The 25,344-nt window shown below is 50.0% G+C and overlaps 1 protein-coding gene across 23 annotated transcripts in view; it reads left to right on the top strand.

Annotated features, from left to right (window-relative positions):
- The window catches only part of ADGRE1 (adhesion G protein-coupled receptor E1), an 88,890-nt gene that overhangs the window by 24,074 nt on the left and 39,472 nt on the right, over nucleotides 1-25,344 (top strand). For 11 of the 23 annotated variants that reach the window (XM_021083974.1, XM_021083951.1, XM_021083952.1 and 8 more), the window contains 16 exons: nucleotides 161-307; nucleotides 3,818-3,973; nucleotides 4,166-4,285; nucleotides 4,884-5,030; nucleotides 8,533-8,688; nucleotides 8,879-8,998; nucleotides 9,597-9,743; nucleotides 13,254-13,409; nucleotides 13,598-13,717; nucleotides 14,315-14,461; nucleotides 17,967-18,122; nucleotides 18,321-18,440; nucleotides 19,039-19,185; nucleotides 22,690-22,845; nucleotides 23,034-23,153; nucleotides 23,752-23,898. The exons of 1 other annotated variant lie outside the window; for it this stretch is intronic. In XM_021083974.1, the coding sequence (XP_020939633.1) occupies nucleotides 161-307; nucleotides 3,818-3,973; nucleotides 4,166-4,285; nucleotides 4,884-5,030; nucleotides 8,533-8,688; nucleotides 8,879-8,998; nucleotides 9,597-9,743; nucleotides 13,254-13,409; nucleotides 13,598-13,717; nucleotides 14,315-14,461; nucleotides 17,967-18,122; nucleotides 18,321-18,440; nucleotides 19,039-19,185; nucleotides 22,690-22,845; nucleotides 23,034-23,153; nucleotides 23,752-23,898 (2,262 nt within the window). The remainder of the gene's footprint in view (nucleotides 1-160; nucleotides 308-3,817; nucleotides 3,974-4,165; nucleotides 4,286-4,883; nucleotides 5,031-8,532; nucleotides 8,689-8,878; nucleotides 8,999-9,596; nucleotides 9,744-13,253; nucleotides 13,410-13,597; nucleotides 13,718-14,314; nucleotides 14,462-17,966; nucleotides 18,123-18,320; nucleotides 18,441-19,038; nucleotides 19,186-22,689; nucleotides 22,846-23,033; nucleotides 23,154-23,751; nucleotides 23,899-25,344) is intronic. 11 more of the 23 variants (XM_021083959.1, XM_021083964.1, XM_021083956.1 and 8 more) reach the window with 11 other exon arrangements.

The following is a 25,344-nucleotide window of genomic DNA, read 5'->3' as shown; positions in this document are numbered from 1 at the left end:
ATGGAGATCCTCTGAGCTCTAGGGAATTCAGACCCAACCTTGAGAACTTTTTCCTATAAGTTATTTGAAGGAAGCCATGAGAGTCCTCCTTGATCCTATGCAGCCTCCTATCCTCACTGCTTCCTCTGCCTTGACCCGGATTTTCATTCCCACTGACCAGATGTGGACGAATGTGCCAATCCCAGAGCTTGCCCAGAGCACGCATCTTGCCGCAACAGTGTGGGGAGCTACTCTTGTGTCTGCAAGTCCGGATTTGAATCCAGCACGGGCAAGATGGGCATCCAGGGCCCCGGAGAGACGTGTAGAGGTAGCTCCATGGGACTCTTGGGAATCAGGTCCGATCTTTTTGCATAGACAGTACTCTCTGGGGGAGGACTTGGGGTGAGTCTCAGCTGAGTTCAGTTGCAAAGCTGAAGCCAATAATCATTCATTCATTTCTTCGTTCATTCATGCACTCATTCAAAAATACTTGTTGAGCACCTACTGTATGCCCGCCCAGATTCTAGGGATGGAGGATGCAGCAGTGAGAAATACAGGCCCAAATACTTGTTCTCCTGGAATTGATTATCTACTGTGGGGAGAGAGAGAGATTGGACAAAATCAAGGCAGAAAACTGTTGGGTGTCAGGGATAGTTAAAGGAGGTGAAATCAAAGAAGGCAGGAAGGTAGATAGGGAGTGCTGGGGGTGGGGTTCAATTTTTTTAGGGGGGTGCCCCAGGGCTTAAGGAGTTCCTGGACCGGGGATCAGATCCCAGCTGCAATTGCAACCTATGCTGCTGCTGTGGCATCGCTGATCCTTCAACCCACTGTCCTGGGCTGGGGATCCTCACTCTATCCCAGGTTCTCTTCTGAGTGGCTAAAGACACTTTGTCGCCGTCTTCTTCTTCTTCTTCTTCTTCTTCTTCTTCTTCTTTTTTTTTTTTTTCGTCCTTTTGTCTTTTGACGGCCGCACCCACAGCATATGGAGGTTCCCAGGCTAGGGGTCCAATCGGAGCTACAGCTGTCACTCTATGCCAGAGCCACAGCAACACCAGATCCAAGCCGCGCCTGCAACCTACACCACAGCTCACGGCAACGCCGGATCCTTAACCCGCTGAGCGAGGCCAGGGGTCGAACCTGCAACCTCATGGTTCCTAGTCGGATTCATTTCTACTGCACCACAACAGGAACTCCGATTCTTTGTCATCTTATCGAACCCTCTGGACAACCCTGTGGGGGTGGGTTCTATGATTAGTCCCATAATAATCATAGATGTGACACACAGAGATGAATCCTCTTGTCCAGTGTATTAGTCAGCTCAGGCTGCCACAATAAAGCACCATAAGCTGGTGGGTGGAAACAACAGAACTTTATTATCTCACAGTTCTGGAGGCTGGAAATCCAAGATCAGGGTGTTGGCATGGTCAGTTTCTGGAAAGAGCTCTCTTTCTGGAGTGAGCTTCTTTTATGTTCACACAGGGCAGAGAGAGGAGAGAGAGGGAGAGAGGAAGGGGGGAGAGAGAGAGAGAGTTCTTATGATTCTCCCTCTTCTTAAAAGGGCACTGATCCCATCACAAGGGCCCCACCCTCATGACCTCATCTAAACCTAATCATCTTTCCGATTTTAATACTACCTCACTGAGGGTTAGGATTTCAGTGTAGGAATTTGGGGTGACAATTCACTCCATAGCCCCCAGCAACACACAGATTCTAAGGGGCAGAGCCAGGCTTTGAACTGATGCTGTCCAGGCTCTCTCTACCCCTCCTCTCTGATGTAGTGATTCTTTGGAGGGGAACTGAGATTCATTCCTCCGTGAAAGAGGGGAGTAATGAATTAGAGGCTGAGCAAACACAGATGGCAGAGAATGAGCCACTAAAGGTGCCCGATGAGTCTGGGTGGTGAATTAAGATGGGATTAGAAGCCAAAGAGGAGCTCAGCTGGGAACAGACTCTCAGTGCCTTGCCTGCTCTTGGAGGATTTTATCCTGAGAGGTGGGTGGCCTCATCAGAAAATTGCAAGGGAGAGAAACACGCCCCAAGCGTTTCCTTTCCATAGTGACGCAAATGTGTGAGCCCCTTGTAGCTTGGGAAAACCGTTGGCTTTAGTTCCAGGTGGGGCTGTGAATTGCTCTGCTGTAGGTAGCCTCAGCATCCTTTTTGGTTTTCTGCTTAGATGGGGATGAATGTTCCAGGAACTCAACTCCTTGTGGTGCCAGTTCTGCCTGTACCAACCTCTTGGGAAAATACAATTGCTCCTGCCTGCCTGGGTTCTCTCCACCTGATTTTTGGGCTTCGGGGTAACCTGAGGCTTTCTTTATTTTTTAAAGATTTTTATTAAAGTTGGGAGTTCCCGTCGTGGAGCAGCGGAAACTAGTCTGGCTAGGAACCATGAGGTTGCGGGTTCGATCCCTGGCCTCGCTCAGTGGGTATAGGTCGAGCACGCAGCTCGGATCCCATGTTGCTGTGGCTCTGGCATGGGCTGGCGGCAACAGCTCCGATTAGACCCCTAGCCTGGGAACCTCCATGTGCTGTGGGTGCGGCCCTAAAAAGACAAAAGAGAAAAAAAATTTATTAAAGTTGATTTACACTGTTGTGTCAATTTCTGCTGTAAGCATAGTGACCCAGTCATACCTATAGATATTCTCTTTTTCACACTGTCTTCTAAACCTGAGGCTTTCAAATGTGCAGATAATGGCCCCAGCTATTTTGGAGACTTCTCAAGGGATGTCAAACTGCCCTGAAACTTAGTGCCTTATCCCAAAATCATTTTTCCTTTCGCATGATTCTATGGGTTGACCACATGGTTTGCTGGGAGAGGGCTATAGAACACTTGCCTTGAAGTTGTATTTGCATGACAAATGTAGCAAGTTTTTGTTTAGGGTGATTTGGCAGAGCAGGGCTGAAGGAGATTTGGGGAGGCCCACCCCATGGTACAATGGCTGCACAATTCCGTGAGTGCTGCAATGAGTGAATCCTTCCTTAGAAGTGGGTTTGCAAAGTGTTCCGATTATCTATTGCTGAGTGACAGCAAACATGGTGCATTAAGACACCAACCATCATTTATTTTGCTCTTGAGCAAATCTACTATTTGGGCTGAATTGGGTGAGGATGGTTTGACTCTGTTCCCCACAATGTGAACTGAGTTGACTCACTGGGGCTAGAGAATCCACTTTGAAGGGGGCTCACTCACACACCTGGCAAACTGCTGCTGGCAGTTGGCTGGTGCTCAGCCAGAGCTGTGGGCGGCAGTTCTTCGTTCTCCACATGAGCTGGGTTTTCTTGGCTGGTTGAGCTTCTTCACAGTATGGGGGCTGAGTCGAACACGAGCATCTCGGAGTTCCCATCACGGCTTAATGGAAACGGATCTTAGCATCCGTGATGACTCAGGTTTGTTCCCTGGCCTTGTTCAGTGGGTTAAAGATCTGGTGTTGCTCTGGCTATGGTATAGGCCAGCGGCTATAGATCCGATGTGACCCTTAGCCTGGGAACATACATATGTCACGGGGGCGGCCCTAAAAAGCAACGAGCAAACAAGCAAACAAACAAAACATGAGACTCTCAAGAGAACAAGGTGGAAGTGTATGCTATTTGGACGACTTAGCATGGTACTTACGAGCTCAGTGTCCCCACCACCGGACTCAGATCCAAGGGGAGGAACTACAGACCGACTCCTTGATGGAGCCGATGTCTGTTGAATGAAGGGCATGTGGAGGAGAGACAGGGTATCTTCCTGGGACAGGCTCTTTCCATCAACCGCTTCCAGTTTTCCACCGGAAGAAACAACGTGTGGTCCAAGGCAAAGCCCATTGGCCAGTGTGCTTCTTTTTTTCCGGTCCAGATATAGATGAATGTTCTCAAAGCCCCCCAGCCTGTGGGCCTCACTCCGTCTGCAGAAACCTGCCAGGGAGCTACAAGTGCAGCTGTTTGCCTGGTTTCTCGTCTCCCACCGGAGATGACTGGATCCCGGCAAAGGGAGGTCGTTTCGCGTGTGTAGGTAATGCTGTCAGGCTGTCAGGCGTGGCGGGTCTTTGGTGGGCAGCTGCTGCGGAGCTGCTTCCGTGTGTGTGTGTGTGTGTGTGTGTGTGTGCGTGTGCGTGTGCGTGCGCGTGCGCGTGCGTGTGCGTGCGCGCGCGTGCGCTCAGACACTCACCCTTTGGCCTGGCCCCTCTCTTCCACTGCTCTTCAGACATTAATGAATGCCTCCAGAGCGGGGTCTGCCCGGAGCATTCCCAGTGTACCAACTCCTTGGGAAGCTACAGCTGCAGCTGCCACGTTGGATTCACCTCTACCAACTCCATCTGTGAAGGTATAGAGGACCCGATCTCTGGGTACCTGTGCCATGAATTCAGAACCCCTTTGATTGAGGATCCTGGGGACCAGGAGCCTCCTTTTAGGCATTATAAGGTTGCGTCTTGCCGGAGGACAGACAGCTATGATGTGGTATCTCTTGGACTTGAGCTGCTTCTGAGGGTCTACTACGTGCTAAACAGTGCTGCAAGCAGTGCTGGAGAGTAATGGCGTGATTCTGTTTCTAGGGTGATTTACCCTCTTTGCCCTTAGGGGGATGTTATCAACATCCTTAGACATTTTTGGTTTTCGCCCATTGATGGTGGTGTAGGGTTTGTTTGCGTTACTCTTACTTGTGTGAGCAGAGACCAGCGCGTCCTTCCAAATATCCTACAATGCATAGAGCAACCTCCGTACAACCAAGAAGGATCTGTTCCCAAGTGTTGATGGTGCTGAGATGGAGATCCTCTGAGCTCTAGGGAATTCAGACCCAACCTTGAGAACTTTTTCCTATAAGTTATTTGAAGGAAGCCATGAGAGTCCTCCTTGATCCTATGCAGCCTCCTATCCTCACTGCTTCCTCTGCCTTGACCCGGATTTTCATTCCCACTGACCAGATGTGGACGAATGTGCCAATCCCAGAGCTTGCCCAGAGCACGCATCTTGCCGCAACAGTGTGGGGAGCTACTCTTGTGTCTGCAAGTCCGGATTTGAATCCAGCACGGGCAAGATGGGCATCCAGGGCCCCGGAGAGACGTGTAGAGGTAGCTCCATGGGACTCTTGGGAATCAGGTCCGATCTTTTTGCATAGACAGTACTCTCTGGGGGAGGACTTGGGGTGAGTCTCAGCTGAGTTCAGTTGCAAAGCTGAAGCCAATAATCATTCATTCATTTCTTCGTTCATTCATGCACTCATTCAAAAATACTTGTTGAGCACCTACTGTATGCCCGCCCAGATTCTAGGGATGGAGGATGCAGCAGTGAGAAATACAGGCCCAAATACTTGTTCTCCTGGAATTGATTATCTACTGTGGGGAGAGAGAGAGATTGGACAAAATCAAGGCAGAAAACTGTTGGGTGTCAGGGATAGTTAAAGGAGGTGAAATCAAAGAAGGCAGGAAGGTAGATAGGGAGTGCTGGGGGTGGGGTTCAATTTTTTTAGGGGGGTGCCCCAGGGCTTAAGGAGTTCCTGGACCGGGGATCAGATCCCAGCTGCAATTGCAACCTATGCTGCTGCTGTGGCATCGCTGATCCTTCAACCCACTGTCCTGGGCTGGGGATCCTCACTCTATCCCAGGTTCTCTTCTGAGTGGCTAAAGACACTTTGTCGCCGTCTTCTTCTTCTTCTTCTTCTTCTTCTTTTTTTTTTTTTTTCGTCCTTTTGTCTTTTGACGGCCGCACCCACAGCATATGGAGGTTCCCAGGCTAGGGGTCCAATCGGAGCTACAGCTGTCACTCTATGCCAGAGCCACAGCAACACCAGATCCAAGCCGCGCCTGCAACCTACACCACAGCTCACGGCAACGCCGGATCCTTAACCCGCTGAGCGAGGCCAGGGGTCGAACCTGCAACCTCATGGTTCCTAGTCGGATTCATTTCTACTGCACCACAACAGGAACTCCGATTCTTTGTCATCTTATCGAACCCTCTGGACAACCCTGTGGGGGTGGGTTCTATGATTAGTCCCATAATAATCATAGATGTGACACACAGAGATGAATCCTCTTGTCCAGTGTATTAGTCAGCTCAGGCTGCCACAATAAAGCACCATAAGCTGGTGGGTGGAAACAACAGAACTTTATTATCTCACAGTTCTGGAGGCTGGAAATCCAAGATCAGGGTGTTGGCATGGTCAGTTTCTGGAAAGAGCTCTCTTTCTGGAGTGAGCTTCTTTTATGTTCACACAGGGCAGAGAGAGGAGAGAGAGGGAGAGAGGAAGGGGGGAGAGAGAGAGAGAGTTCTTATGATTCTCCCTCTTCTTAAAAGGGCACTGATCCCATCACAAGGGCCCCACCCTCATGACCTCATCTAAACCTAATCATCTTTCCGATTTTAATACTACCTCACTGAGGGTTAGGATTTCAGTGTAGGAATTTGGGGTGACAATTCACTCCATAGCCCCCAGCAACACACAGATTCTAAGGGGCAGAGCCAGGCTTTGAACTGATGCTGTCCAGGCTCTCTCTACCCCTCCTCTCTGATGTAGTGATTCTTTGGAGGGGAACTGAGATTCATTCCTCCGTGAAAGAGGGGAGTAATGAATTAGAGGCTGAGCAAACACAGATGGCAGAGAATGAGCCACTAAAGGTGCCCGATGAGTCTGGGTGGTGAATTAAGATGGGATTAGAAGCCAAAGAGGAGCTCAGCTGGGAACAGACTCTCAGTGCCTTGCCTGCTCTTGGAGGATTTTATCCTGAGAGGTGGGTGGCCTCATCAGAAAATTGCAAGGGAGAGAAACACGCCCCAAGCGTTTCCTTTCCATAGTGACGCAAATGTGTGAGCCCCTTGTAGCTTGGGAAAACCGTTGGCTTTAGTTCCAGGTGGGGCTGTGAATTGCTCTGCTGTAGGTAGCCTCAGCATCCTTTTTGGTTTTCTGCTTAGATGGGGATGAATGTTCCAGGAACTCAACTCCTTGTGGTGCCAGTTCTGCCTGTACCAACCTCTTGGGAAAATACAATTGCTCCTGCCTGCCTGGGTTCTCTCCACCTGATTTTTGGGCTTCGGGGTAACCTGAGGCTTTCTTTATTTTTTAAAGATTTTTATTAAAGTTGGGAGTTCCCGTCGTGGAGCAGCGGAAACTAGTCTGGCTAGGAACCATGAGGTTGCGGGTTCGATCCCTGGCCTCGCTCAGTGGGTATAGGTCGAGCACGCAGCTCGGATCCCATGTTGCTGTGGCTCTGGCATGGGCTGGCGGCAACAGCTCCGATTAGACCCCTAGCCTGGGAACCTCCATGTGCTGTGGGTGCGGCCCTAAAAAGACAAAAGAGAAAAAAAATTTATTAAAGTTGATTTACACTGTTGTGTCAATTTCTGCTGTAAGCATAGTGACCCAGTCATACCTATAGATATTCTCTTTTTCACACTGTCTTCTAAACCTGAGGCTTTCAAATGTGCAGATAATGGCCCCAGCTATTTTGGAGACTTCTCAAGGGATGTCAAACTGCCCTGAAACTTAGTGCCTTATCCCAAAATCATTTTTCCTTTCGCATGATTCTATGGGTTGACCACATGGTTTGCTGGGAGAGGGCTATAGAACACTTGCCTTGAAGTTGTATTTGCATGACAAATGTAGCAAGTTTTTGTTTAGGGTGATTTGGCAGAGCAGGGCTGAAGGAGATTTGGGGAGGCCCACCCCATGGTACAATGGCTGCACAATTCCGTGAGTGCTGCAATGAGTGAATCCTTCCTTAGAAGTGGGTTTGCAAAGTGTTCCGATTATCTATTGCTGAGTGACAGCAAACATGGTGCATTAAGACACCAACCATCATTTATTTTGCTCTTGAGCAAATCTACTATTTGGGCTGAATTGGGTGAGGATGGTTTGACTCTGTTCCCCACAATGTGAACTGAGTTGACTCACTGGGGCTAGAGAATCCACTTTGAAGGGGGCTCACTCACACACCTGGCAAACTGCTGCTGGCAGTTGGCTGGTGCTCAGCCAGAGCTGTGGGCGGCAGTTCTTCGTTCTCCACATGAGCTGGGTTTTCTTGGCTGGTTGAGCTTCTTCACAGTATGGGGGCTGAGTCGAACACGAGCATCTCGGAGTTCCCATCACGGCTTAATGGAAACGGATCTTAGCATCCGTGATGACTCAGGTTTGTTCCCTGGCCTTGTTCAGTGGGTTAAAGATCTGGTGTTGCTCTGGCTATGGTATAGGCCAGCGGCTATAGATCCGATGTGACCCTTAGCCTGGGAACATACATATGTCACGGGGGCGGCCCTAAAAAGCAACGAGCAAACAAGCAAACAAACAAAACATGAGACTCTCAAGAGAACAAGGTGGAAGTGTATGCTATTTGGACGACTTAGCATGGTACTTACGAGCTCAGTGTCCCCACCACCGGACTCAGATCCAAGGGGAGGAACTACAGACCGACTCCTTGATGGAGCCGATGTCTGTTGAATGAAGGGCATGTGGAGGAGAGACAGGGTATCTTCCTGGGACAGGCTCTTTCCATCAACCGCTTCCAGTTTTCCACCGGAAGAAACAACGTGTGGTCCAAGGCAAAGCCCATTGGCCAGTGTGCTTCTTTTTTTCCGGTCCAGATATAGATGAATGTTCTCAAAGCCCCCCAGCCTGTGGGCCTCACTCCGTCTGCAGAAACCTGCCAGGGAGCTACAAGTGCAGCTGTTTGCCTGGTTTCTCGTCTCCCACCGGAGATGACTGGATCCCGGCAAAGGGAGGTCGTTTCGCGTGTGTAGGTAATGCTGTCAGGCTGTCAGGCGTGGCGGGTCTTTGGTGGGCAGCTGCTGCGGAGCTGCTTCCGTGTGTGTGTGTGTGTGTGTGTGTGTGCGTGTGCGTGTGCGTGCGCGTGCGCGTGCGTGTGCGTGCGCGCGCGTGCGCTCAGACACTCACCCTTTGGCCTGGCCCCTCTCTTCCACTGCTCTTCAGACATTAATGAATGCCTCCAGAGCGGGGTCTGCCCGGAGCATTCCCAGTGTACCAACTCCTTGGGAAGCTACAGCTGCAGCTGCCACGTTGGATTCACCTCTACCAACTCCATCTGTGAAGGTATAGAGGACCCGATCTCTGGGTACCTGTGCCATGAATTCAGAACCCCTTTGATTGAGGATCCTGGGGACCAGGAGCCTCCTTTTAGGCATTATAAGGTTGCGTCTTGCCGGAGGACAGACAGCTATGATGTGGTATCTCTTGGACTTGAGCTGCTTCTGAGGGTCTACTACGTGCTAAACAGTGCTGCAAGCAGTGCTGGAGAGTAATGGCGTGATTCTGTTTCTAGGGTGATTTACCCTCTTTGCCCTTAGGGGGATGTTATCAACATCCTTAGACATTTTTGGTTTTCGCCCATTGATGGTGGTGTAGGGTTTGTTTGCGTTACTCTTACTTGTGTGAGCAGAGACCAGCGCGTCCTTCCAAATATCCTACAATGCATAGAGCAACCTCCGTACAACCAAGAAGGATCTGTTCCCAAGTGTTGATGGTGCTGAGATGGAGATCCTCTGAGCTCTAGGGAATTCAGACCCAACCTTGAGAACTTTTTCCTATAAGTTATTTGAAGGAAGCCATGAGAGTCCTCCTTGATCCTATGCAGCCTCCTATCCTCACTGCTTCCTCTGCCTTGACCCGGATTTTCATTCCCACTGACCAGATGTGGACGAATGTGCCAATCCCAGAGCTTGCCCAGAGCACGCATCTTGCCGCAACAGTGTGGGGAGCTACTCTTGTGTCTGCAAGTCCGGATTTGAATCCAGCACGGGCAAGATGGGCATCCAGGGCCCCGGAGAGACGTGTAGAGGTAGCTCCATGGGACTCTTGGGAATCAGGTCCGATCTTTTTGCATAGACAGTACTCTCTGGGGGAGGACTTGGGGTGAGTCTCAGCTGAGTTCAGTTGCAAAGCTGAAGCCAATAATCATTCATTCATTTCTTCGTTCATTCATGCACTCATTCAAAAATACTTGTTGAGCACCTACTGTATGCCCGCCCAGATTCTAGGGATGGAGGATGCAGCAGTGAGAAATACAGGCCCAAATACTTGTTCTCCTGGAATTGATTATCTACTGTGGGGAGAGAGAGAGATTGGACAAAATCAAGGCAGAAAACTGTTGGGTGTCAGGGATAGTTAAAGGAGGTGAAATCAAAGAAGGCAGGAAGGTAGATAGGGAGTGCTGGGGGTGGGGTTCAATTTTTTTAGGGGGGTGCCCCAGGGCTTAAGGAGTTCCTGGACCGGGGATCAGATCCCAGCTGCAATTGCAACCTATGCTGCTGCTGTGGCATCGCTGATCCTTCAACCCACTGTCCTGGGCTGGGGATCCTCACTCTATCCCAGGTTCTCTTCTGAGTGGCTAAAGACACTTTGTCGCCGTCTTCTTCTTCTTCTTCTTCTTCTTCTTCTTCTTCTTTTTTTTTTTTTTCGTCCTTTTGTCTTTTGACGGCCGCACCCACAGCATATGGAGGTTCCCAGGCTAGGGGTCCAATCGGAGCTACAGCTGTCACTCTATGCCAGAGCCACAGCAACACCAGATCCAAGCCGCGCCTGCAACCTACACCACAGCTCACGGCAACGCCGGATCCTTAACCTGCTGAGCGAGGCCAGGGGTCGAACCTGCAACCTCATGGTTCCTAGTCGGATTCATTTCTACTGCACCACAACAGGAACTCCGATTCTTTGTCATCTTATCGAACCCTCTGGACAACCCTGTGGGGGTGGGTTCTATGATTAGTCCCATAATAATCATAGATGTGACACACAGAGATGAATCCTCTTGTCCAGTGTATTAGTCAGCTCAGGCTGCCACAATAAAGCACCATAAGCTGGTGGGTGGAAACAACAGAACTTTATTATCTCACAGTTCTGGAGGCTGGAAATCCAAGATCAGGGTGTTGGCATGGTCAGTTTCTGGAAAGAGCTCTCTTTCTGGAGTGAGCTTCTTTTATGTTCACACAGGGCAGAGAGAGGAGAGAGAGGGAGAGAGGAAGGGGGGAGAGAGAGAGAGAGTTCTTATGATTCTCCCTCTTCTTAAAAGGGCACTGATCCCATCACAAGGGCCCCACCCTCATGACCTCATCTAAACCTAATCATCTTTCCGATTTTAATACTACCTCACTGAGGGTTAGGATTTCAGTGTAGGAATTTGGGGTGACAATTCACTCCATAGCCCCCAGCAACACACAGATTCTAAGGGGCAGAGCCAGGCTTTGAACTGATGCTGTCCAGGCTCTCTCTACCCCTCCTCTCTGATGTAGTGATTCTTTGGAGGGGAACTGAGATTCATTCCTCCGTGAAAGAGGGGAGTAATGAATTAGAGGCTGAGCAAACACAGATGGCAGAGAATGAGCCACTAAAGGTGCCCGATGAGTCTGGGTGGTGAATTAAGATGGGATTAGAAGCCAAAGAGGAGCTCAGCTGGGAACAGACTCTCAGTGCCTTGCCTGCTCTTGGAGGATTTTATCCTGAGAGGTGGGTGGCCTCATCAGAAAATTGCAAGGGAGAGAAACACGCCCCAAGCGTTTCCTTTCCATAGTGACGCAAATGTGTGAGCCCCTTGTAGCTTGGGAAAACCGTTGGCTTTAGTTCCAGGTGGGGCTGTGAATTGCTCTGCTGTAGGTAGCCTCAGCATCCTTTTTGGTTTTCTGCTTAGATGGGGATGAATGTTCCAGGAACTCAACTCCTTGTGGTGCCAGTTCTGCCTGTACCAACCTCTTGGGAAAATACAATTGCTCCTGCCTGCCTGGGTTCTCTCCACCTGATTTTTGGGCTTCGGGGTAACCTGAGGCTTTCTTTATTTTTTAAAGATTTTTATTAAAGTTGGGAGTTCCCGTCGTGGAGCAGCGGAAACTAGTCTGGCTAGGAACCATGAGGTTGCGGGTTCGATCCCTGGCCTCGCTCAGTGGGTATAGGTCGAGCACGCAGCTCGGATCCCATGTTGCTGTGGCTCTGGCATGGGCTGGCGGCAACAGCTCCGATTAGACCCCTAGCCTGGGAACCTCCATGTGCTGTGGGTGCGGCCCTAAAAAGACAAAAGAGAAAAAAAATTTATTAAAGTTGATTTACACTGTTGTGTCAATTTCTGCTGTAAGCATAGTGACCCAGTCATACCTATAGATATTCTCTTTTTCACACTGTCTTCTAAACCTGAGGCTTTCAAATGTGCAGATAATGGCCCCAGCTATTTTGGAGACTTCTCAAGGGATGTCAAACTGCCCTGAAACTTAGTGCCTTATCCCAAAATCATTTTTCCTTTCGCATGATTCTATGGGTTGACCACATGGTTTGCTGGGAGAGGGCTATAGAACACTTGCCTTGAAGTTGTATTTGCATGACAAATGTAGCAAGTTTTTGTTTAGGGTGATTTGGCAGAGCAGGGCTGAAGGAGATTTGGGGAGACCCACCCCATGGTACAATGGCTGCACAATTCCGTGAGTGCTGCAATGAGTGAATCCTTCCTTAGAAGTGGGTTTGCAAAGTGTTCCGATTATCTATTGCTGAGTGACAGCAAACATGGTGCATTAAGACACCAACCATCATTTATTTTGCTCTTGAGCAAATCTACTATTTGGGCTGAATTGGGTGAGGATGGTTTGACTCTGTTCCCCACAATGTGAACTGAGTTGACTCACTGGGGCTAGAGAATCCACTTTGAAGGGGGCTCACTCACACACCTGGCAAACTGCTGCTGGCAGTTGGCTGGTGCTCAGCCAGAGCTGTGGGCGGCAGTTCTTCGTTCTCCACATGAGCTGGGTTTTCTTGGCTGGTTGAGCTTCTTCACAGTATGGGGGCTGAGTCGAACACGAGCATCTCGGAGTTCCCATCACGGCTTAATGGAAACGGATCTTAGCATCCGTGATGACTCAGGTTTGTTCCCTGGCCTTGTTCAGTGGGTTAAAGATCTGGTGTTGCTCTGGCTATGGTATAGGCCAGCGGCTATAGATCCGATGTGACCCTTAGCCTGGGAACATACATATGTCACGGGGGCGGCCCTAAAAAGCAACGAGCAAACAAGCAAACAAACAAAACATGAGACTCTCAAGAGAACAAGGTGGAAGTGTATGCTATTTGGACGACTTAGCATGGTACTTACGAGCTCAGTGTCCCCACCACCGGACTCAGATCCAAGGGGAGGAACTACAGACCGACTCCTTGATGGAGCCGATGTCTGTTGAATGAAGGGCATGTGGAGGAGAGACAGGGTATCTTCCTGGGACAGGCTCTTTCCATCAACCGCTTCCAGTTTTCCACCGGAAGAAACAACGTGTGGTCCAAGGCAAAGCCCATTGGCCAGTGTGCTTCTTTTTTTCCGGTCCAGATATAGATGAATGTTCTCAAAGCCCCCCAGCCTGTGGGCCTCACTCCGTCTGCAGAAACCTGCCAGGGAGCTACAAGTGCAGCTGTTTGCCTGGTTTCTCGTCTCCCACCGGAGATGACTGGATCCCGGCAAAGGGAGGTCGTTTCGCGTGTGTAGGTAATGCTGTCAGGCTGTCAGGCGTGGCGGGTCTTTGGTGGGCAGCTGCTGCGGAGCTGCTTCCGTGTGTGTGTGTGTGTGTGTGTGTGCGTGTGCGTGTGCGTGCGCGTGCGTGTGCGTGTGCGTGCACGCGCGTGCGCTCAGACACTCACCCTTTGGCCTGGCCCCTCTCTTCCACTGCTCTTCAGACATTAATGAATGCCTCCAGAGCGGGGTCTGCCCGGAGCATTCCCAGTGTACCAACTCCTTGGGAAGCTACAGCTGCAGCTGCCACGTTGGATTCACCTCTACCAACTCCATCTGTGAAGGTATAGAGGACCCGATCTCTGGGTACCTGTGCCATGAATTCAGAACCCCTTTGATTGAGGATCCTGGGGACCAGGAGCCTCCTTTTAGGCATTATAAGGTTGCGTCTTGCCGGAGGACAGACAGCTATGATGTGGTATCTCTTGGACTTGAGCTGCTTCTGAGGGTCTACTACGTGCTAAACAGTGCTGCAAGCAGTGCTGGAGAGTAATGGCGTGATTCTGTTTCTAGGGTGATTTACCCTCTTTGCCCTTAGGGGATGTTATCAACATCCTTAGACATTTTTGGTTTTCGCCCATTGATGGTGGTGTAGGGTTTGTTTGCGTTACTCTTACTTGTGTGAGCAGAGACCAGCGCGTCCTTCCAAATATCCTACAATGCATAGAGCAACCTCCGTACAACCAAGAAGGATCTGTTCCCAAGTGTTGATGGTGCTGAGATGGAGATCCTCTGAGCTCTAGGGAATTCAGACCCAACCTTGAGAACTTTTTCCTATAAGTTATTTGAAGGAAGCCATGAGAGTCCTCCTTGATCCTATGCAGCCTCCTATCCTCACTGCTTCCTCTGCCTTGACCCGGATTTTCATTCCCACTGACCAGATGTGGACGAATGTGCCAATCCCAGAGCTTGCCCAGAGCACGCATCTTGCCGCAACAGTGTGGGGAGCTACTCTTGTGTCTGCAAGTCCGGATTTGAATCCAGCACGGGCAAGATGGGCATCCAGGGCCCCGGAGAGACGTGTAGAGGTAGCTCCATGGGACTCTTGGGAATCAGGTCCGATCTTTTTGCATAGACAGTACTCTCTGGGGGAGGACTTGGGGTGAGTCTCAGCTGAGTTCAGTTGCAAAGCTGAAGCCAATAATCATTCATTCATTTCTTCGTTCATTCATGCACTCATTCAAAAATACTTGTTGAGCACCTACTGTATGCCCGCCCAGATTCTAGGGATGGAGGATGCAGCAGTGAGAAATACAGGCCCAAATACTTGTTCTCCTGGAATTGATTATCTACTGTGGGGAGAGAGAGAGATTGGACAAAATCAAGGCAGAAAACTGTTGGGTGTCAGGGATAGTTAAAGGAGGTGAAATCAAAGAAGGCAGGAAGGTAGATAGGGAGTGCTGGGGGTGGGGTTCAATTTTTTTAGGGGGGTGCCCCAGGGCTTAAGGAGTTCCTGGACCGGGGATCAGATCCCAGCTGCAATTGCAACCTATGCTGCTGCTGTGGCATCGCTGATCCTTCAACCCACTGTCCTGGGCTGGGGATCCTCACTCTATCCCAGGTTCTCTTCTGAGTGGTTAAAGACACTTTGTCGCCGTCTTCTTCTTCTTCTTCTTCTTCTTCTTCTTTTTTTTTTTTTTTCGTCCTTTTGTCTTTTGACGGCCGCACCCACAGCATATGGAGGTTCCCAGGCTAGGGGTCCAATCGGAGCTACAGCTGTCACTCTATGCCAGAGCCACAGCAACACCAGATCCAAGCCGCGCCTGCAACCTACACCACAGCTCACGGCAACGCCGGATCCTTAACCCGCTGAGCGAGGCCAGGGGTCGAACCTGCAACCTCATGGTTCCTAGTCGGATTCATTTCTACTGCACCACAACAGGAACTCCGATTCTTTGTCATCTTATCGAACCCTCTGGACAACCCTGTGGGGGTGGGTTCTATGATTAGTCCCATAATAATCATAGATGTGACACACAGAGATGAATCCTCTTGTCCAGTGTATTAGTCAGCTCAGGCTGCCACAATAAAGCACCATAAGCTGGTGGGTGGAAACAACAGAACTTTATTATCTCACAGTTCTGGAGGCTGGAAATCCAAGATCAGGGTGTTGGCATGGTCAGTTTCTGGAAAGAGCTCTCTTTCTGGAGTGAGCTTCTTTTATGTTCACACAGGGCAGAGAGAGGAGAGAGAGGGAGAGAGGAAGGGGGGAGAGAGAGAGAGAGTTCTTATGATTCTCCCTCTTCTTAAAAGGGCACTGATCCCATCACAAGGGCCCCACCCTCATGACCTCATCTAAACCTAATCATCTTTCCGATTTTAATACTACCTCACTGAGGGTTAGGATTTCAGTGTAGGAATTTGGGGTGACAATTCACTCCATAGCCCCCAGCAACACACAGATTCTAAGGGGCAGAGCCAGGCTTTGAACTGATGCTGTCCAGGCTCTCTCTACCCCTCCTCTCTGATGTAGTGATTCTTTGGAGGGGAACTGAGATTCATTCCTCCGTGAAAGAGGGGAGTAATGAATTAGAGGCTGAGCAAACACAGATGGCAGAGAATGAGCCACTAAAGGTGCCCGATGAGTCTGGGTGGTGAATTAAGATGGGATTAGAAGCCAAAGAGGAGCTCAGCTGGGAACAGACTCTCAGTGCCTTGCCTGCTCTTGGAGGATTTTATCCTGAGAGGTGGGTGGCCTCATCAGAAAATTGCAAGGGAGAGAAACACGCCCCAAGCGTTTCCTTTCCATAGTGACGCAAATGTGTGAGCCCCTTGTAGCTTGGGAAAACCATTGGCTTTAGTTCCAGGTGGGGCTGTGAATTGCTCTGCTGTAGGTAGCCTCAGCATCCTTTTTGGTTTTCTGCTTAGATGGGGATGAATGTTCCAGGAACTCAACTCCTTGTGGTGCCAGTTCTGCCTGTACCAACCTCTTGGGAAAATACAATTGCTCCTGCCTGCCTGGGTTCTCTCCACCTGATTTTTGGGCTTCGGGGTAACCTGAGGCTTTCTTTATTTTTTAAAGATTTTTATTAAAGTTGGGAGTTCCCGTCGTGGAGCAGCGGAAACTAGTCTGGCTAGGAACCATGAGGTTGCGGGTTCGATCCCTGGCCTCGCTCAGTGGGTATAGGTCGAGCACGCAGCTCGGATCCCATGTTGCTGTGGCTCTGGCATGGGCTGGCGGCAACAGCTCCGATTAGACCCCTAGCCTGGGAACCTCCATGTGCTGTGGGTGCGGCCCTAAAAAGACAAAAGAGAAAAAAAATTTATTAAAGTTGATTTACACTGTTGTGTCAATTTCTGCTGTAAGCATAGTGACCCGGTCATACCTATAGATATTCTCTTTTTCACACTGTCTTCTAAACCTGAGGCTTTCAAATGTGCAGATAATGGCCCCAGCTATTTTGGAGACTTCTCAAGGGATGTCAAACTGCCCTGAAACTTAGTGCCTTATCCCAAAATCATTTTTCCTTTCGCATGATTCTATGGGTTGACCACATGGTTTGCTGGGAGAGGGCTATAGAACACTTGCCTTGAAGTTGTATTTGCATGACAAATGTAGCAAGTTTTTGTTTAGGGTGATTTGGCAGAGCAGGGCTGAAGGAGATTTGGGGAGACCCACCCCATGGTACAATGGCTGCACAATTCCGTGAGTGCTGCAATGAGTGAATCCTTCCTTAGAAGTGGGTTTGCAAAGTGTTCCGATTATCTATTGCTGAGTGACAGCAAACATGGTGCATTAAGACACCAACCATCATTTATTTTGCTCTTGAGCAAATCTACTATTTGGGCTGAATTGGGTGAGGATGGTTTGACTCTGTTCCCCACAATGTGAACTGAGTTGACTCACTGGGGCTAGAGAATCCACTTTGAAGGGGGCTCACTCACACACCTGGCAAACTGCTGCTGGCAGTTGGCTGGTGCTCAGCCAGAGCTGTGGGCGGCAGTTCTTCGTTCTCCACATGAGCTGGGTTTTCTTGGCTGGTTGAGCTTCTTCACAGTATGGGGGCTGAGTCGAACACGAGCATCTCGGAGTTCCCATCACGGCTTAATGGAAACGGATCTTAGCATCCGTGATGACTCAGGTTTGTTCCCTGGCCTTGTTCAGTGGGTTAAAGATCTGGTGTTGCTCTGGCTATGGTATAGGCCAGCGGCTATAGATCCGATGTGACCCTTAGCCTGGGAACATACATATGTCACGGGGGCGGCCCTAAAAAGCAACGAGCAAACAAGCAAACAAACAAAACATGAGACTCTCAAGAGAACAAGGTGGAAGTGTATGCTATTTGGACGACTTAGCATGGTACTTACGAGCTCAGTGTCCCCACCACCGGACTCAGATCCAAGGGGAGGAACTACAGACCGACTCCTTGATGGAGCCGATGTCTGTTGAATGAAGGGCATGTGGAGGAGAGACAGGGTATCTTCCTGGGACAGGCTCTTTCCATCAACCGCTTCCAGTTTTCCACCGGAAGAAACAACGTGTGGTCCAAGGCAAAGCCCATTGGCCAGTGTGCTTCTTTTTTTCCGGTCCAGATATAGATGAATGTTCTCAAAGCCCCCCAGCCTGTGGGCCTCACTCCGTCTGCAGAAACCTGCCAGGGAGCTACAAGTGCAGCTGTTTGCCTGGTTTCTCGTCTCCCACCGGAGATGACTGGATCCCGGCAAAGGGAGGTCGTTTCGCGTGTGTAGGTAATGCTGTCAGGCTGTCAGGCGTGGCGGGTCTTTGGTGGGCAGCTGCTGCGGAGCTGCTTCCGTGTGTGTGTGTGTGTGTGTGTGTGTGTGTGTGTGCGTGTGCGTGTGCGTGCGCGTGCGTGTGCGTGTGCGTGCACGCGCGTGCGCTCAGACACTCACCCTTTGGCCTGGCCCCTCTCTTCCACTGCTCTTCAGACATTAATGAATGCCTCCAGAGCGGGGTCTGCCCGGAGCATTCCCAGTGTACCAACTCCTTGGGAAGCTACAGCTGCAGCTGCCACGTTGGATTCACCTCTACCAACTCCATCTGTGAAGGTATAGAGGACCCGATCTCTGGGTACCTGTGCCATGAATTCAGAACCCCTTTGATTGAGGATCCTGGGGACCAGGAGCCTCCTTTTAGGCATTATAAGGTTGCGTCTTGCCGGAGGACAGACAGCTATGATGTGGTATCTCTTGGACTTGAGCTGCTTCTGAGGGTCTACTACGTGCTAAACAGTGCTGCAAGCAGTGCTGGAGAGTAATGGCGTGATTCTGTTTCTAGGGTGATTTACCCTCTTTGCCCTTAGGGGGATGTTATCAACATCCTTAGACATTTTTGGTTTTCGCCCATTGATGGTGGTGTAGGGTTTGTTTGCGTTACTCTTACTTGTGTGAGCAGAGACCAGCGCGTCCTTCCAAATATCCTACAATGCATAGAGCAACCTCCGTACAACCAAGAAGGATCTGTTCCCAAGTGTTGATGGTGCTGAGATGGAGATCCTCTGAGCTCTAGGGAATTCAGACCCAACCTTGAGAACTTTTTCCTATAAGTTATTTGAAGGAAGCCATGAGAGTCCTCCTTGATCCTATGCAGCCTCCTATCCTCACTGCTTCCTCTGCCTTGACCCGGATTTTCATTCCCACTGACCAGATGTGGACGAATGTGCCAATCCCAGAGCTTGCCCAGAGCACGCATCTTGCCGCAACAGTGTGGGGAGCTACTCTTGTGTCTGCAAGTCCGGATTTGAATCCAGCACGGGCAAGATGGGCATCCAGGGCCCCGGAGAGACGTGTAGAGGTAGCTCCATGGGACTCTTGGGAATCAGGTCCGATCTTTTTGCATAGACAGTACTCTCTGGGGGAGGACTTGGGGTGAGTCTCAGCTGAGTTCAGTTGCAAAGCTGAAGCCAATAATCATTCATTCATTTCTTCGTTCATTCATGCACTCATTCAAAAATACTTGTTGAGCACCTACTGTATGCCCGCCCAGATTCTAGGGATGGAGGATGCAGCAGTGAGAAATACAGGCCCAAATACTTGTTCTCCTGGAATTGATTATCTACTGTGGGGAGAGAGAGAGATTGGACAAAATCAAGGCAGAAAACTGTTGGGTGTCAGGGATAGTTAAAGGAGGTGAAATCAAAGAAGGCAGGAAGGTAGATAGGGAGTGCTGGGGGTGGGGTTCAATTTTTTTAGGGGGGTGCCCCAGGGCTTAAGGAGTTCCTGGACCGGGGATCAGATCCCAGCTGCAATTGCAACCTATGCTGCTGCTGTGGCATCGCTGATCCTTCAACCCACTGTCCTGGGCTGGGGATCCTCACTCTATCCCAGGTTCTCTTCTGAGTGGTTAAAGACACTTTGTCGCCGTCTTCTTCTTCTTCTTCTTCTTCTTCTTCTTTTTTTTTTTTTTCGTCCTTTTGTCTTTTGACGGCCGCACCCACAGCATATGGAGGTTCCCAGGCTAGGGGTCCAATCGGAGCTACAGCTGTCACTCTATGCCAGAGCCACAGCAACACCAGATCCAAGCCGCGCCTGCAACCTACACCACAGCTCACGGCAACGCCGGATCCTTAACCCGCTGAGCGAGGCCAGGGGTCGAACCTGCAACCTCATGGTTCCTAGTCGGATTCATTTCTACTGCACCACAACAGGAACTCCGATTCTTTGTCATCTTATCGAACCCTCTGGACAACCCTGTCGGGGTGGGTTCTATGATTAGTCCCATAATAATCATAGATGTGACACACAGAGATGAATCCTCTTGTCCAGTGTATTAGTCAGCTCAGGCTGCCACAATAAAGCACCATAAGCTGGTGGGTGGAAACAACAGAACTTTATTATCTCACAGTTCTGGAGGCTGGAAATCCAAGATCAGGGTGTTGGCATGGTCAGTTTCTGGAAAGAGCTCTCTTTCTGGAGTGAGCTTCTTTTATGTTCACACAGGGCAGAGAGAGGAGAGAGAGGGAGAGAGGAAGGGGGGAGAGAGAGAGAGAGTTCTTATGATTCTCCCTCTTCTTAAAAGGGCACTGATCCCATCACAAGGGCCCCACCCTCATGACCTCATCTAAACCTAATCATCTTTCCGATTTTAATACTACCTCACTGAGGGTTAGGATTTCAGTGTAGGAATTTGGGGTGACAATTCACTCCATAGCCCCCAGCAACACACAGATTCTAAGGGGCAGAGCCAGGCTTTGAACTGATGCTGTCCAGGCTCTCTCTACCCCTCCTCTCTGATGTAGTGATTCTTTGGAGGGGAACTGAGATTCATTCCTCCGTGAAAGAGGGGAGTAATGAATTAGAGGCTGAGCAAACACAGATGGCAGAGAATGAGCCACTAAAGGTGCCCGATGAGTCTGGGTGGTGAATTAAGATGGGATTAGAAGCCAAAGAGGAGCTCAGCTGGGAACAGACTCTCAGTGCCTTGCCTGCTCTTGGAGGATTTTATCCTGAGAGGTGGGTGGCCTCATCAGAAAATTGCAAGGGAGAGAAACACGCCCCAAGCGTTTCCTTTCCATAGTGACGCAAATGTGTGAGCCCCTTGTAGCTTGGGAAAACCATTGGCTTTAGTTCCAGGTGGGGCTGTGAATTGCTCTGCTGTAGGTAGCCTCAGCATCCTTTTTGGTTTTCTGCTTAGATGGGGATGAATGTTCCAGGAACTCAACTCCTTGTGGTGCCAGTTCTGCCTGTACCAACCTCTTGGGAAAATACAATTGCTCCTGCCTGCCTGGGTTCTCTCCACCTGATTTTTGGGCTTCGGGGTAACCTGAGGCTTTCTTTATTTTTTAAAGATTTTTATTAAAGTTGGGAGTTCCCGTCGTGGAGCAGCGGAAACTAGTCTGGCTAGGAACCATGAGGTTGCGGGTTCGATCCCTGGCCTCGCTCAGTGGGTATAGGTCGAGCACGCAGCTCGGATCCCATGTTGCTGTGGCTCTGGCATGGGCTGGCGGCAACAGCTCCGATTAGACCCCTAGCCTGGGAACCTCCATGTGCTGTGGGTGCGGCCCTAAAAAGACAAAAGAGAAAAAAAATTTATTAAAGTTGATTTACACTGTTGTGTCAATTTCTGCTGTAAGCATAGTGACCCGGTCATACCTATAGATATTCTCTTTTTCACACTGTCTTCTAAACCTGAGGCTTTCAAATGTGCAGATAATGGCCCCAGCTATTTTGGAGACTTCTCAAGGGATGTCAAACTGCCCTGAAACTTAGTGCCTTATCCCAAAATCATTTTTCCTTTCGCATGATTCTATGGGTTGACCACATGGTTTGCTGGGAGAGGGCTATAGAACACTTGCCTTGAAGTTGTATTTGCATGACAAATGTAGCAAGTTTTTGTTTAGGGTGATTTGGCAGAGCAGGGCTGAAGGAGATTTGGGGAGGCCCACCCCATGGTACAATGGCTGCACAATTCCGTGAGTGCTGCAATGAGTGAATCCTTCCTTAGAAGTGGGTTTGCAAAGTGTTCCGATTATCTATTGCTGAGTGACAGCAAACATGGTGCATTAAGACACCAACCATCATTTATTTTGCTCTTGAGCAAATCTACTATTTGGGCTGAATTGGGTGAGGATGGTTTGACTCTGTTCCCCACAATGTGAACTGAGTTGACTCACTGGGGCTAGAGAATCCACTTTGAAGGGGGCTCACTCACACACCTGGCAAACTGCTGCTGGCAGTTGGCTGGTGCTCAGCCAGAGCTGTGGGCGGCAGTTCTTCGTTCTCCACATGAGCTGGGTTTTCTTGGCTGGTTGAGCTTCTTCACAGTATGGGGGCTGAGTCGAACACGAGCATCTCGGAGTTCCCATCACGGCTTAATGGAAACGGATCTTAGCATCCGTGATGACTCAGGTTTGTTCCCTGGCCTTGTTCAGTGGGTTAAAGATCTGGTGTTGCTCTGGCTATGGTATAGGCCAGCGGCTATAGATCCGATGTGACCCTTAGCCTGGGAACATACATATGTCACGGGGGCGGCCCTAAAAAGCAACGAGCAAACAAGCAAACAAACAAAACATGAGACTCTCAAGAGAACAAGGTGGAAGTGTATGCTATTTGGACGACTTAGCATGGTACTTACGAGCTCAGTGTCCCCACCACCGGACTCAGATCCAAGGGGAGGAACTACAGACCGACTCCTTGATGGAGCCGATGTCTGTTGAATGAAGGGCATGTGGAGGAGAGACAGGGTATCTTCCTGGGACAGGCTCTTTCCATCAACCGCTTCCAGTTTTCCACCGGAAGAAACAACGTGTGGTCCAAGGCAAAGCCCATTGGCCAGTGTGCTTCTTTTTTTCCGGTCCAGATATAGATGAATGTTCTCAAAGCCCCCCAGCCTGTGGGCCTCACTCCGTCTGCAGAAACCTGCCAGGGAGCTACAAGTGCAGCTGTTTGCCTGGTTTCTCGTCTCCCACCGGAGATGACTGGATCCCGGCAAAGGGAGGTCGTTTCGCGTGTGTAGGTAATGCTGTCAGGCTGTCAGGCGTGGCGGGTCTTTGGTGGGCAGCTGCTGCGGAGCTGCTTCCGTGTGTGTGTGTGTGTGTGTGTGTGCGTGTGCGTGTGCGTGCGCGTGCGTGTGCGTGTGCGTGCACGCGCGTGCGCTCAGACACTCACCCTTTGGCCTGGCCCCTCTCTTCCACTGCTCTTCAGACATTAATGAATGCCTCCAGAGCGGGGTCTGCCCGGAGCATTCCCAGTGTACCAACTCCTTGGGAAGCTACAGCTGCAGCTGCCACGTTGGATTCACCTCTACCAACTCCATCTGTGAAGGTATAGAGGACCCGATCTCTGGGTACCTGTGCCATGAATTCAGAACCCCTTTGATTGAGGATCCTGGGGACCAGGAGCCTCCTTTTAGGCATTATAAGGTTGCGTCTTGCCGGAGGACAGACAGCTATGATGTGGTATCTCTTGGACTTGAGCTGCTTCTGAGGGTCTACTACGTGCTAAACAGTGCTGCAAGCAGTGCTGGAGAGTAATGGCGTGATTCTGTTTCTAGGGTGATTTACCCTCTTTGCCCTTAGGGGGATGTTATCAACATCCTTAGACATTTTTGGTTTTCGCCCATTGATGGTGGTGTAGGGTTTGTTTGCGTTACTCTTACTTGTGTGAGCAGAGACCAGCGCGTCCTTCCAAATATCCTACAATGCATAGAGCAACCTCCGTACAACCAAGAAGGATCTGTTCCCAAGTGTTGATGGTGCTGAGATGGAGATCCTCTGAGCTCTAGGGAATTCAGACCCAACCTTGAGAACTTTTTCCTATAAGTTATTTGAAGGAAGCCATGAGAGTCCTCCTTGATCCTATGCAGCCTCCTATCCTCACTGCTTCCTCTGCCTTGACCCGGATTTTCATTCCCACTGACCAGATGTGGACGAATGTGCCAATCCCAGAGCTTGCCCAGAGCACGCATCTTGCCGCAACAGTGTGGGGAGCTACTCTTGTGTCTGCAAGTCCGGATTTGAATCCAGCACGGGCAAGATGGGCATCCAGGGCCCCGGAGAGACGTGTAGAGGTAGCTCCATGGGACTCTTGGGAATCAGGTCCGATCTTTTTGCATAGACAGTACTCTCTGGGGGAGGACTTGGGGTGAGTCTCAGCTGAGTTCAGTTGCAAAGCTGAAGCCAATAATCATTCATTCATTTCTTCGTTCATTCATGCACTCATTCAAAAATACTTGTTGAGCACCTACTGTATGCCCGCCCAGATTCTAGGGATGGAGGATGCAGCAGTGAGAAATACAGGCCCAAATACTTGTTCTCCTGGAATTGATTATCTACTGTGGGGAGAGAGAGAGATTGGACAAAATCAAGGCAGAAAACTGTTGGGTGTCAGGGATAGTTAAAGGAGGTGAAATCAAAGAAGGCAGGAAGGTAGATAGGGAGTGCTGGGGGTGGGGTTCAATTTTTTTAGGGGGGTGCCCCAGGGCTTAAGGAGTTCCTGGACTGGGGATCAGATCCCAGCTGCAATTGCAACCTATGCTGCTGCTGTGGCATCGCTGATCCTTCAACCCACTGTCCTGGGCTGGGGATCCTCACTCTATCCCAGGTTCTCTTCTGAGTGGTTAAAGACACTTTGTCGCCGTCTTCTTCTTCTTCTTCTTCTTCTTCTTCTTTTTTTTTTTTTTCGTCCTTTTGTCTTTTGACGGCCGCACCCACAGCATATGGAGGTTCCCAGGCTAGGGGTCCAATCGGAGCTACAGCTGTCACTCTATGCCAGAGCCACAGCAACACCAGATCCAAGCCGCGCCTGCAACCTACACCACAGCTCACGGCAACGCCGGATCCTTAACCCGCTGAGCGAGGCCAGGGGTCGAACCTGCAACCTCATGGTTCCTAGTCGGATTCATTTCTACTGCACCACAACAGGAACTCCGATTCTTTGTCATCTTATCGAACCCTCTGGACAACCCTGTGGGGGTGGGTTCTATGATTAGTCCCATAATAATCATAGATGTGACACACAGAGATGAATCCTCTTGTCCAGTGTATTAGTCAGCTCAGGCTGCCACAATAAAGCACCATAAGCTGGTGGGTGGAAACAACAGAACTTTATTATCTCACAGTTCTGGAGGCTGGAAATCCAAGATCAGGGTGTTGGCATGGTCAGTTTCTGGAAAGAGCTCTCTTTCTGGAGTGAGCTTCTTTTATGTTCACACAGGGCAGAGAGAGGAGAGAGAGGGAGAGAGGAAGGGGGGAGAGAGAGAGAGAGTTCTTATGATTCTCCCTCTTCTTAAAAGGGCACTGATCCCATCACAAGGGCCCCACCCTCATGACCTCATCTAAACCTAATCATCTTTCCGATTTTAATACTACCTCACTGAGGGTTAGGATTTCAGTGTAGGAATTTGGGGTGACAATTCACTCCATAGCCCCCAGCAACACACAGATTCTAAGGGGCAGAGCCAGGCTTTGAACTGATGCTGTCCAGGCTCTCTCTACCCCTCCTCTCTGATGTAGTG

The sequence above is a fragment of the Sus scrofa genome, chromosome 2, assembly GCF_000003025.6.
Source record: "Sus scrofa isolate TJ Tabasco breed Duroc chromosome 2, Sscrofa11.1, whole genome shotgun sequence".
NCBI classification, from domain to species: domain Eukaryota; kingdom Metazoa; phylum Chordata; class Mammalia; order Artiodactyla; family Suidae; genus Sus; species Sus scrofa.
Note: the sequence above shows the minus strand (reverse complement) of the source record. Positions and strands in the feature narration are given on the sequence as shown.